The sequence below is a fragment of the Cyprinodon variegatus genome, unplaced genomic scaffold, assembly GCF_000732505.1.
Source record: "Cyprinodon variegatus isolate N-32 unplaced genomic scaffold, C_variegatus-1.0 Scaffold223, whole genome shotgun sequence".
NCBI classification, from domain to species: Eukaryota; Metazoa; Chordata; class Actinopteri; order Cyprinodontiformes; family Cyprinodontidae; genus Cyprinodon; species Cyprinodon variegatus.
The window spans coordinates 362,749-376,848 of record NW_015150676.1 but is presented as its reverse complement, the minus strand read 5'-3'; the positions used below and the strand labels follow the sequence as shown (position 1 = coordinate 376,848).

The 14,100-nt window shown below is 37.9% G+C and overlaps 1 protein-coding gene across 10 annotated transcripts in view; it reads left to right on the top strand.

Moving 5' to 3' along the window:
* The window catches only part of LOC107088586 (teneurin-3), a 471,923-nt gene that overhangs the window by 330,291 nt on the left and 127,532 nt on the right, over positions 1 to 14,100 (top strand). For 7 of the 10 annotated variants that reach the window (XM_015380866.1, XM_015380861.1, XM_015380858.1 and 4 more), the window contains 2 exons: positions 6,347 to 6,532; positions 10,041 to 10,067. In XM_015380866.1, coding sequence (XP_015236352.1) covers positions 6,347 to 6,532; positions 10,041 to 10,067 — 213 coding nt within the window. The remainder of the gene's footprint in view (positions 1 to 6,346; positions 6,533 to 10,040; positions 10,068 to 14,100) is intronic. The other 3 variants (XM_015380867.1, XM_015380863.1, XM_015380862.1) reach the window with 1 other exon arrangement.

Sequence of the window (14,100 nt, the reverse complement as noted above, 5' to 3'; positions counted from 1 at the left end):
TTTTTATGGGCACAAAACATTTATGAAGCAAGTATCTTCCACTTTTATTAGTTTATTAGTTATAAACCCTTTAAAATGGTTCACCGGCGACCCAGTGGATTTAAAGAGGTTAAATTATGTGTTTTCTTTTCAGTTGATCAGCCAAATGTTCTTATTCACCAGGCAAAGTTTCTTAGTTACCTGCTGAAATCATGATTTTTTTTTTTACATTTTTATTGACTCTTGTGACAAGTTATGAAAATTTTGGGATCAAATAAAGCCAGAATGATTAGTGGGATTGTTTTAATTCTAGGTGAAGAGAAATCAAAAGAGCTACAGGAAGCTTAAATCAGTTTCTTGTATTTGGAGCATTAAACCCTTTATAGGACAAGTCAGAGTTATTGATCACTTGCATACCCCTTACAAATGGAGTCCCCAAATGGAGAATCAAAAGATCTATATCCAGCCATTCAGCAAAGATACTGCTACATGGCTGCACATCCTATTTTGGCATTCGACCAATTAGATGAGCCCTTGTATGATAAATTACCTACTGTAAATTAATTTGGGGAAAAAAGGTAACAAGTCAAGAAAAAAAAGGTTAAAAGTTAATAAGCCAAGCTAAATAAAGTGCCTGTATCAGCATTAAAGCTTAAAGATTGTGCTGTGACAGGAAAAATGTCTTTCTTTAGTTTTTTAGTTCAGTTTTTTTCATGGATTTCTTACAGATGCCCTTTTATTTTTTTTCTTAATATATTCGGGCAAGTTGGCGTTTCTTGTTATTATATTGTTATTATACTTTTTTTATGTTACAAAGGTAATAAGGTCTTGTTCTGTCTTCCAATGGCATTGTTGGCTTGAATTTTTAGATTTTCAATGTATTTCAGTGTGTGCCTTAACTATAAACGCTGCTTTACCATCTCTGCATCTGACAGACATGATGTTCAGTTTACTTCAGATGACCAAAATCTAAGCAATGGTGAAGGTTATTGTTTTGGTTAGCACCATTGCATCCAATGTGTTCTCAGTATTTGGGCTGTTTGGAAACAGGAAGAGAGAAGAAAAGCAGTAAAAAGGGGATAAAGCGAAGGAAAACTGGAGGAGGAATGCAGATCAGTAACAGATGGCATGACATAAAAACAAACAAGAGGGAAGCGAGTGTGTATGCGCGCTCTCACTTCTGTTTGTGTTGCCTCAAGCTGTTATAGCAAGTATTGTCAAACCATCAAACGCACATCCAAATAAGTATTTTGTTTTAGTAGCATGCGCACGTACATACCTTCTGCACTGATACAATAATACTTTCGGCGTGCTGTTGACCTTTCCCTCAGGATCCGTCAAAACATTCAAATGCGCAGCCATCAAACACACAAGCGTGGATAGATACATCGACATTCAACCCAAGGCACTTCAGTCCCTTATCAGAGTTTAGCAGTGTGGCGTTTAATCTCTACTTCTTTGACACGGTCTCACACAGACAGCCACACGAGCGCCACATGGCCGCTCAAACGCAGCTGACTTCACACTCGCACTGTTCTATTGTTCTACTTCAAGCCAGAGTTCAACCAGACTTTCATTCGGTAGTCATGTAGAAAAACAACACACAGAAGTGCCCAGCTCCACCTTTCAGACCCACACAGCTCTGACCCCTGGAGGGAGATCTCCGACGCTCTGCTGGGGAGTCTGGCCCCTAGAAGTCTGCAGCATAACCTTTACGTCCAGGAAGTTGTGAGGTGCTGCACCAATGATTAGATTTGTTTTTTCCAGGACGTCCCATAGATTGAGTTGCCATATATTGGATTGGGTCTAGACAAGATGGAGGCTGAGACTCAAACTGGTCATCTTCTTCTGGTCAGTGTTCAGCTATGTCTGCTGGGTGTCATGGTTATCCTTCTGAAAGACTAAATACCGTTTGAGAGGGTTGTTCCTATGAGGAACCTGGTCAGAAGTGATGCCTGGACCTCCCACATGTTCTCTACCTCTGTTATTAGACACTATCTTATTTATCTAAATGTGCTAAAGTCCTGTTAGTTCTGTAGAGCTGGAACTTTTTATATACATGCTCTATGTTATGAATTGTAATTAAGTGTTTATATCTTTGTACATCTGTAGTGGGTTAGGGCTTGTTTCTTCACTATCCCATTTAATTTCAGTACCTCCCTTTTTTCTAAAGATTATATTAATCAAAGCATACTATGTTTTTAAGCCTCTGTGATGTAGATGTTGGTGAATGTTCATTATTGCATACAGAACATAACATAGCATGGGATTTAGTCATCGTCAACAGATAAAAAAAATAAGATTATTGCCTGGCTTAGCTAAAAGGAAGACAATACTTCTGATACACAGAAACACAAGGAGCTAAAAACTTCAAGTTAGTGTCTTTCATTTGGCTCCAGGACATTTGCATGCTGCAAATTCTGATGCTTAGGAGGGAGATGTTGGAAAATTTTTAACCTAAGGAGTTATATCGTTAAAGAGGATGCAAGGTTGGTGGTATATAATGTTAGAACAGTTTTAAGCAGTTTTCTAAAATATGACATATTTTTGCCTTACTTTGCTAACCTGAGAGCCAGATTGATGGTGTGTAGAACTCAGGGTTGATTCTACACATCATCATTCTGGGACTGTTCCATTTGAATCAATTCAAGTAAAGGAAGGACATTTAGCAGAGCCTTTGGAGCTGATTAGGCAGAGCGACACATAGTGCCTAACTACCAATGTTTTATTTTTATTGTTAATAAATGATTTATCAGATTAAAATTTTCTTTCAGAAATAATGTAATATTATCATCTTCCACCAGAAAGCTGCTGTTTATTCTTAAGCAGAAGCACAAACCCTGAACACACTAGAAACTATTCGCATCTGATTCAACGGAAAATTGTTTGGTCAGAGGGTATGTCGCTGGGCACTTATGGAGATTGAATGGGATGAGCACTCCAGGGACAATTTTCTACAAGGGGACTCTACTCTATCCTACCCATCCCTACCCTTTGTTACCCTAGCTTACCCTTTTCTATCCTTTGTTACCCTACCATACCCTTTGCTATTGTTTGTTACCCTACCCTTCTCTACCCTACCCTTCCCTACCCTACCCTTTGTTACCCCACCATACCCATCGCTACCCTACCCTAACCTTCCTTACCCTCTCCTCCCCTTTCCTATCCTACCCTTCCCTACCCTTTGTTACCCTAGCTTACCCTTTTCTATCCTTTGTTACCCTACCATACCCTTTGCTATCCATTGTCACTCTACCCTTCGCTATCCTTTGTTACACTACCCTTCCCTACCCTACCCTTAGTTACCCTATCCTTCCTTACTCTTTGTTACCCTACCATACCCTTTGCTATCCTTTCTTACCCTACCATACCCTTTGCTATTGTTTGTTACCCTACCCTTCTCTACCCTACCCTTTGTTACCCCACCATACCCATCGCTACCCTACCCTAACCTTCCTTACCCTCCTCTCCCCTTTGTTACTCTACCCTTCCCTACCCTTTGTGATCCTACCCTCCCTAGCCTTTGTTACCCTACCCTTGCCTTCCCTACCCTAGCTCCTGCTGAGATGCACCCCATATGTATTTTAGTCCAACTGCACAGCAATTCAGCAGCCATTTCCTGGGTGTGACAAGAAGAGAGGCACAGTTATAAAGCAAAAACACATCTGCTTGGGGAAAATACAAAATAAAATCTCTCAATGACAAGGAAGAACAGGTTTGGAATCTGACAGTGAGTAAACATCAGGCAGGGTAGGCTCAGACATAAATAATCAATAACATAATTTTAATAAACAGAATCTTTTACCCATAATAGTAGTTTGGGAGGGCAGAAAATGAATAAAGTAAAAAATTAACTGCTATGAATCCTACAAAAAAAACAAAAAAAAAAAAACAAGAAGTGGCAGTACAAGAAAGCAAAGCTTATCTTTCCCTCATAATTATATATAAGTAGATAATCCTCTCTGTTCTAGTTTAAGAATATGCTGTGCAGGCTTACTTTTGTTAATCTGACCTAGTCAAATACGGGACTTGGGACGGAAGTGATAATCTGCACAGAAGTGAAAATCTGTATCATTTTAAAAACAGAAAGCTAGAACACAGTTAGTGTCCACCTCACTGAAACAATGGTAAATTGTCTGATCGTATGTCAGAGCGACATACCCTGTCTGTTAATGATATATCTACATCTCTGTACATAGGAAATCAGACATGTTTCACATATTTTATCTATATTTTATTATTTATACTTTTATTTTTACTAACCTAATAGCTTCTTGTTTTTTTTATATCTTATAAATATGTCTTGTTTAATGATGTGTAACTTTTTTTTATTTATTCGGTTTATTTAATACAGCTGGCACAATATATTGTTAAATATATTGATGCATTAATTTTTGTAAATTCAGCATATTCTAAAGAAATATTCAGGCCCTTATGTTAATGGAAAGATCTTCCTGATAGAAGATAAAATGGAGTAAGGTTTGCTTGCCCGGCATGCAGCTGGTATAGCAAACCCAATGGAGCGTGGGTTACAGTTTAGAACCATCTGAGCAAGATGTGTGGCTCTGGTATGGAAGCTTTTTCTTCACATGGCTCTGCTCTGTTTGTGTGAATCTGGGAAGGTTAACATCCTGCTGGGTCAACTTGAACAATTATTCTGTGTTAGGAAGGTTCATTAGCTTGTGAAATGTAAAGAAAGCTAAATATCTTGCAATAAAATGAATGATTTCATGAATCGATTTCCATAGATTCATGAACTAAACCTTAAATTGTTAAAAATAAATAAATAAATAAAAAGGAAAACAGAAACTGTTCTGCGGTGTTGGACAACATCTCCATGAATAAGTCCTGACCTTTTTGCTGGTTCACCGCTTTCTCTGGGCTTGTGGAGATGCCGTGACTCATCCATCAAGACAGTTTGACTCTTATTAAAGCTGCTCTCATCCTAAGACTCCCCCATATTCCTCAGGTTCCGCAACATCAACTTCCCAAACGGATGTTCGCAGGGCTAATTCCAGGGGTTATAATGCTATATTTAGTTTTTTCTGCGGTTAAGCTGTTAGCATAGCTTCATGTTAAAGATGGCCACATTCACAAGGAGGGTAGAACACATCTCTTAATTCTTCTAGTAAACTTATGCAACTTGATTCTCACTTCAGTTAAGTGTTACCAGAACAGCGCTGCCTTTAGCAAAGTACAGGACGTTACATCGTCACTTCTACACAAAGGCAAAGGCAGGTTATATGCTAACAGATGGAGATATTTCACTATTTTTCAAACTAATAATAATACGTTAAATTAAAGTTTAGTATTGCATTCAACTATTAAATAATAAGTGTGATAACTCCTTTGCTATCAGTAGATCGTACAGTATTAGCTACTCAAAATTTCCCCACTTTCCTTGATGAGCCCTTGGCTGGCCCTTGTTTGGTCCTTGGTTGGCCCTTGGCTGGTCCTTTGCTGGTCCTTGGCTGGTGCTTGGCTAGTCCTTGGCTGGTCCTTGGTTGGCCCTTGGCTGGTCCTTGGTTGGCCCTTGGCTGGTCCTTGGTTGGCCCTTGGCTTGGCCTTGGTTGGCCCTTGGCTATTCCTTGGCTGGTCCTTGGTTGGTCCTTGGCTGGTCCTTGGTTGGCCCTTGGCTATTCCTTGGCTGGTCCTTGGTTTGCCCTTGGCTGGCCCTTGTTTGGTCCTTGGTTAGCCCTTTGCTGGTCCTTGGCTGGTGCTTGGCTGGTCCTTGGTTGGCCCTTGGCTATTCCTTGGTTGGCCCTTGGCTGGCCCTTGGCTGGTCCTTGGTTGGCCCTTGACTGGTCCTTGGTTGGCCCTTGACTGGTCCTTGACTGGTCCTTGGCTGGCCCTTGGTTGGCCCTCTGCTGGTCCTTGGCTGGTCCTTGGCTGGTCCCCTTCAATTCCTTTTTAAACATCAATCTTTGTACTAAAGTATTCTTCCTGTCGTGATTTGTGGACATTAAGATTTAAAGAGAATCACCATCTCCTGATCAGACCCTGTAATTTAGTGAAAGGGTGGAGTCAGTGTAAAAAAAAAAATACACGCCCATTGGAAGGCCAGTGGGTGGAAGTTAGAGGGGATTCTGCTGAGAGTTGCGGGGAAGTGTGCTGCCATTTGACAGGCTTTTGACTGGGAAGGGCCATTTTGAATGGCTGCTACTGTAGCTTCGTACACCTTATTGTGGCTTTGATCAGCTGCTACACATGTTCACACACTGCTAATACCAAAACTAGAGAGTTATATACTAACACCATTATTGTTGGTGGCTGTTTGGCTCTTAAAAAGTGAATATGTTGTTGGAGACACAGAACAATGTTACCTGCTTATCCTTATTTCCCTCTGACCTGTTGGTTCCTCTTACAGAGGTGTGTGAAGTTGACTGCGGAAACCACGGCATGTGTTACGGCGGCGTGTGTCGCTGCGAGGAGGGCTGGACCGGCAGCGTGTGCGATCAGAAGGCCTGCCACCCGCTGTGCACCAAGAACGGCGTGTGCAAAGATGGGAAGTGTGAGTGTGACCAAGGATGGACGGGCGAGCACTGCAACATTGGTGAGCAGATGAACCGTTTCTACTTTAACATGTCATTCACTAAAACCTGCATGGAAGACAGCAGATCTCATCTCTGACCCTTCACTGTCAAACGCTCTGCTTGTACAGCTGTAAAGTCAATTAATGCAACTCTGTGAAAATGTGTTTGCTCTTCTGGTTCTGGAGATGTTCCTCAGGGTTTTAAGTTTTTCACTAACATTTAAAATACTAAAGCTGTCTGTTCTTGAATGTTTGCCTTCTTCATGCTGACAGCATCGTGTGGCCATTAGTGGCCTTTAAGATGATTTTCTGAGGCGCATTACCGGAATTCAAGACATAAAGAGGCTTTATCAGCCGCATATGTTATTAAACCTGCAGTTTTCACTGACAAGCAGCCTTTCAAAAAGACTGAGACCAAAGAAAATTTTAATTAGACAATAAAAATCCAAATAAAAGTACTTTTTTTTTATTTTGCATTTAGTCACATTCAGTTATTCGTCAAAACTACAATAACCATTCAATTCCTATTTATTAAACTTGGTTGATAACCATATCCATACCCTGTTCTTGTTGCTTATTGAGTAGCTATAAAAAAATAGAGAAAGACAATAAAAATGAATATTTTAGACCATTTCTTTTTGTTTTTGTTCTTTTATACGCAGATTTATAAGCCCTTTAAGACCTACAGTAAATAATTTATCAATCCTTTTTCTATAGAGTCAGACTGCTTTGTTTGATTATTTCAATTGCTGCATAATTAGCTTCCTGTTGAACAGATTAATCTGATTTTGGGGATTTTTTTTTAAAGATTTTGATTAAATTGCTTCAGATATTTTTCCCCCCAGGGCAAAAAGTTTGGACAGTCCTGGTTTAAATAATGCCTTGGTTGTGTTAGTCTCATCTATTTCATGAATTTAAAAGGAGACAGTAGTATTTCTGGGTTTTTGGAGAACTTTTTACCTTTTTAGATAAATTTAGAGTTTAATTTTGTGTGACTGAGGGATAAAAGCAGATGGGATCTGTGAGGGGCTGTACTGTTTTTTACGAAGTTATAAACCCTTAAATCAAAGCAGCTCTCTGTTATAAAGCCAATGCATGAGAGAGCCTTTATTGATATGAACCGTATTGGTACTGAAGTATGTTTCCACTATAAAAAGAACTATTTCTATAGCTGTGGTCATTCAGCGGTGAAACATATGGTTTCTCGGGTCTGAAACATTTCACTGAAGGTTTGTGTTCATGTCAGTGTGTCCAGCTGAGCTAACCCAGTAACAAACAGTTCATTTATTCTGTCCAAGTTTTATCCACCCTCATATTATAGACCCTGTTTTTTTTTCAGACCCACCCACACGGTTTGCACTTTGATCCGTAGAGTTTTCTCTCCATCTGTTTCCTCCTCAGAGCTTCTTTTCCAGAACTCTTTCTCCACTCCTCAGTAACTCCCAGCTCCAAAGCATGAATCCTCTCTTCATCTCAGTCAGTTCACTGTCGAGCCAGACTTCATTTTTTTTTTCAAGAGTCTTATCAAATTCATAAGACATCCATGTTTCTTCCATGTTCCTGCTCCATAGTCTACCTGCTGATTTTTTTTACCTGCTTGAAAAAGGAGCAAAGCACATCATGTCTATCAGTCCAAGATATTATCAAATTCTCCCAGATTACAGGAGGCCAAATTATGGGGGGCTGAGGTGTGCAATAGACGGCAAATATCAAATATTAAAAATGAGACACAAAACACACATGGGACAAAAACATGGAAAAAAGAAATGCTGCAATCAGAGAAAACAGGTAGAAGTTAGGAGCAAATGCGCTTCAAATCAAAACCTGCTGCAAACATAAATAATGCTAAAACACACAGCGAACATGGAAGGAGATGATGCTGCAAGTAGCAGAATCAGCTGCAAGTTAAGAAAAGCTGCAAACTCACCCTGGATAACAGTGCTACTCCAGACCACTAGGGGGAGACAATCACCAAGTCACAAGGGGTCAAACCTTTTTAAGATATAAATTAGGGCCATTTCTCAATTCACGAGAACTGTCCTCGCCAAGTACGTTCTTGAGAAGAACTGGAGCCCACAGCATAAATATGGGTGAATTGGAACAGAAGCGTACTGATGACATCACCACGTTCAAAGCTGGTCTGGTCCCTGGCTGCTGCAGACGGGTTAACGTTAGCCCATGTGCTGCAGACAGTGCTAACATTAACCCGTCAGCAGCAGACAGGGCTAACGTTAACCCGTCTGCAGCAGCCAGGGCTAACGTTAACCCGTCAGCAGCAGACAGGGCTAACGTTAACCCGTCAGCAGCAGCCAGGGCTAACGTTAACCCGTTAACCCATGTGCTTGTCAGATTTAAAGAAAAACTCACAGTTTTTTTCTTTCCTTCAATTTTCCTCTGAGCGGCCATCCTGTTGACGTCTTTACGTACTGTGCATAGCGTTATCACCCCCTACTGGTCTGGAGCAGTTACAGCTTGTTCTTCTTACCCTGCGGTTAATTTTTACTACCTGCTCCACTTTCCCTTTGCAAGTGATAGGTAGCCACAGTAGATGTGGATTAGAAGACAATCTATCTCATAGAGAGGAGGGCAACATAATAGGGGATATTGATTATAGTCGTGTTTATTGATACATACCTGACTTTGTTAAAACAAATGTCTAAATTCATAGAAAACTACCACAAAAGTGTCAAAAGATATCTATGTATTTATATCTATATCAAATAACAGGATGAATACATTTAGAAAACATATCTTTTTTACTTTCAATAAATGTGTAATTAATGTTTTATGTACTGATTTAGGAAGGTCCTGTCTAGCTTCTTTAGTTCTTTGTCTATTAGGATCTGGAGACAGCTGTAAAGAATTATACTTGTGTCACTTTTGTCCTTGTGGTTGGGCTGGAAGGTCTATTTTAGACTGTGAAGGAAGGACAGCTGCTGTCACCTAAAGGAGATCAAACTATTTGCTGCGGCTGAATTTAAAGAGCCAGTTTTCTGCAGCTTAGTATTAGAGCTTTTTGCTTTCTGAATAAGCATAAAGAGAAGCTGACAGTGATGAGTAACCAGGTTACATGACAGCAGGAAGGCCAGAGTTGCTGCAAAGGGGTCCAAACTAACAACATGTGTGATAATGGGAGAGCATTTAGGTAGAGTTTAGGTTTATATTGCTCAAAGGAAAACAAAAGCTGTCCTGTATTTTCTCATGTCTGATTAAGCAGTCCGCTGCTCCTTTGTTCTGCTGCTTAGAAGATTTATCCAGCCTCATTCAGTCCTCTGAGACTCTAACCTGCTTCTGTTTAGAATCTGCTGGAAATGTGATGTAACGTTGCTCACATTCATGGTCAGCTTAGAGATAACTTTGATTTCCTGTCTCTGTTATCTGTTGAAAAAGAAAAAAAATGAATCTTTGGTTTCTTTTCCTTATAACCTTGAAACTAAAACATTTTTCCCTCCTGCTGCCTGTTTCTCTACTAAACACTCTGTTTCTATCTGTCTTCTCTTCTTCTCCACTTGTTTCTTCCTTGTCAAAGCTCACAATCCGGACATTAGAGTAAAAGGTACTGTACTCTTTTCTCCTCTTTACTTCATCGCAAGCTATTTTTATGCCTCCATAATTTGCTTTTCTTTGAATGTACCCTGGAGCTGTGGCTTTTTTATATAGGTTACTTCTTTATGGTTTAAGTTTTGGTATCCAGAATATGCTGAGTTTTTGCTGTCATTATTTTCATTTTGTCTCTCTTTGTTATGTTGTTTTTTTATATATATTATGGACCTGAGCTGACATCATAAAGCTTTTTATTTACTCATTACAGCTGTTTGTTTAACATAGAATTTCTTTCTTCATTTTTTAAAAGCTGAATATTAGATATAAGCTCATGATCCATTTAAATCAACAAACCATCCCTCCTAAGCATAACTTTAACTATATAAGAGTAGATTTGGTATTTTCCTAATATTTCTGGGGGGTTCTGGGAACAGCGTCTGGATCCAAGAACCTTTACAATACGACTGAGCCGCTGTTCTCCTTACTGAGTCACATAGATTTTCAAAATACAGATATGGTCACGTTAATGAGCATGCAGTGAATTTTATTCCATCATTGTTGAAAGAACGTGTTTTTTTAAATGGAAATTTAATAAAAATGCTGCAATCCAGAAAAACTTCTTTGTCCAAAAAAGGTTATTAGACTAATTGAGCTGTTGATCATTTATAACAAAACATTTAATTTATGTGTTTGTCCCCTTTTATTTATTCAAAATTTCTTTTATTTTTCCAAAAAATATTTAGTGATTTTTTCAAATTTCTTTTTTTTTTTTTCAAGATTGAGTTTTTCAAATGTCATTCTTTTCAAATTGTGTTTCAAGGATCCCATTCTCTTATCTTTAACCCCAACGTGAACCCTTCAACCTGATCAATTAAAATGTCATCACTACACTGCAAAAAAGATCTCAAAATTAATAAAAGTGTCTTATAATACGTGTATTTACCCTTAATTTGAGCAGGTAAATTAGATGACTTGCCAATGGAATGAGTGTTTTTACTCTTAAAACAATTAGATATTATGCAATTGAAAAAAGACAAAGCAATTCATCTTTTCTTATTTTAAATGTAAATTGTCTTATTCCATTGGCAAGTGTCTCACTTACCTCATTAATTCAAGGTAATGCAATATAAATAATGAATTTATTTCAAGAAAAAACTGACTTATTGAGATTTTAATTTTCTGCAGTGTCATTTCCATTTAGAGCAACAGAAATCTGTCTCATCCGAGTAAACTCATGACGCTTAATCTGAAAAAAGAAATTTACAGCAATTTAATTTGAAAACAAAACTACTTTTATTAAATTTTTTTTCCTATAATTAAATTTAGAATAACATTTGAAAAAATAAAATCTGAGAAAAAAAGCAAAACTTTTTTTTCTTTAATTAGGAATTTTTCAAAGTTTAATTTCCAGATTAATGGAACTAAACCCACTTTGTAGCGGACTGGATAATCCTAGTCCAGGCAGAGTAATGCGGCTGTTTAAAGGGGACCCTTTTTAAAGGGGATGGACGCGTCAACATAAATAATTAATTTGAACATTGAACTAATTTATTACTTTGTTAAAATATTGTGGATTATGACTGATCATTTTATACGACGTCCAAACATCTCTGTTTACCACCAATCAGAACTGATTCTCATTCCAGATGTTCAGGTTGTTCCTGCTCTTTTATAAAGTGTTTCCATCATAAAGGCAGATAGGTGCATCTTTCAGACAACAGACTGAAACAGGAATGAGATTTTAACGATCTGCTGAAGCCGTTATTCTCCTCTCAAAGGGGCTGACTGATAGGTTTAGTTTTCTAACAACACCTTTAGTTGCTCTAAAGGTGTTGACTAAATGACACTATCAGATATGCTTCTTTAATTCATAATTTAATAATCCATGAAGCTGTTATTATGTTTACAAGACTGAGAAATGTAGATTAAATGTCAGAGTATTGTTTTTCTGCTTTTTCCACTGCTCTGCACTAGCAGTGGACTAAGTTAAAGACTCTGCTGCTGCTGTCAACTCTGTGGTTTTATTGGAGTTTAAACGGTTTGAAGAGCCTCTGGCACCAATTACCACCTAACGCACTAACAGAGTCATTTAACGAGTCTTTCTCTGGTGACGAGTCCTTAGTTATGGTGGAGCAGACCACATGCTACCTTTAAAAACACAGCAGTTAAAGGTTAAAGTTGGCTTTTTTACGGAGTCAAAATAAAATGTTTAGATTTTTTTATTCTGATTCAATTCAGTTCAATTTATTCCTAACACACGTCATCTCAAGGCAGTTTACAGTTCATCAGATCATCCAGTCAGATTGATTAAAAGTTTTCTATCTAAGGAAAACCAGCTGATATCATCGACTCATTGAAGCTTCAGCAATCCCTCACACTAAGCATGCTTGTAGCGACAGTGGAGAGGAAAAACTCCCTTTTAACAAGACGGATTCAAAGTATTTCCAAATGATTTATTCTTTATGGTGTATAGAGAAAAAAAAACATCTGTTATTTTTTGTTTCTAGTATTATCATTTTTTTTTCATTTAACATCTACAGTATTTACCTAGGAAAGTTCCATTGAGATAAAAACAAATATTTTTAAGGGAGTCCTGTCCAGAGACAACAAATAAAGCACAAAGTTAAATAGTTAAAGGGGGAAAAAGTAACAGATTATGATGAACAATAACCTGATGATTGAATCAGTAAAAGCACCACAGTGTGCAATAGGACACACTGCAGAAATTAAAAATCTAAGTAACTCATTTTCTCTTAAATGAAATGCATTTTTTCTTGGATTCCATTTTGCCAATGGAACAAGATTATTTAGATATAAAAAAAAGAAAAGACAATTGCAGTCTCTTATTTCAAGTGCATTATATCTGATTTTTCTCATATTAACGCTTGACAGATCATCTTATTTACCCCCTAAATTAATAGTAAATACATTTATTTTAAGAATGTTCTAATCACTTTAAGATCATTTTTGTAGTGCAGTGGTTTAAAGTTTTCTGAAGCAAGTTCCAGAAGAAACATAAACTTTCTTTTAAAGAAAGAAGCAAGAAAAGGTATAAGAATCAACATTTCTCAGGGCAATTACAGAACAGATAAAATAAGCAAGTAGCATCCTATAAGTTAACCAGTGGATTCCTTTAAGCAGCCAAACCAGACCATTCATCTGCAAATATAGATCACATCGGTGTGATGAGTCCCTGTAGTTAGAAATGAATCTTAGAGAAATGAGACAGACAGAGTCAATCATCGTAAGACCTTAGAAAGAAGCAATCCTCTGAAAACGATCCCCATAATCCAATAAAGACCTTAAAGTTGCACCAACAAGCCGCTTTTAGCAGCGCATGACAAACACAGCTGGTCTGAGCCTTTTTAAAAACAATTCCACCAAGACAGGACATTGATGAGACATTTTAAAAGCTCCCTGGATCCAGAAAAATAATTGAATTTAGTTGTATTAGTATGTAAGTTTATAAGTTTGCTTCAGACACACTCCATCCTAACTTATTTATAAAATTATGATCAGAAGAGGACCTAATATCGTTCCCTGTGGCTCCCCTTGGTGACAACTGCAGTTTCAGAACAAATACAATCATTTTTACTACATTCTGTTTTATTTTTCAAATAATTATCAAACCAATCAACACCTTGCTCTGAATAACTGAAGTGTGTTCTCCTCATTATCAAATGCAACAATAATGTCATTAACTGCCTTTAACACAGCTGCTATGGTATTCTACCTTTTTCTAAAACCTGATTAAAAGGATCAGATGATATTACTTTACACAGACCAGCTGTTAATCTGGTTTAGTGGTTGAACAGCCTAAAGATGCAATATATTGTGAATATAATATTATCATCATAATGTCCGTATCATGTCTATATTACAAAGGACTGTTAGAAGTGCAATAATTGTTGATACATTTCTAAATGCCATGAACTCATTGTCCATGGCATTCCACTTGTTTGGCTGATTCTTGATTAATTAAACTGTGTAGCTGAGTGGGAGATTTGAAAGACTTGACTTTTCAGCAATCCCTCACACTAAGCATG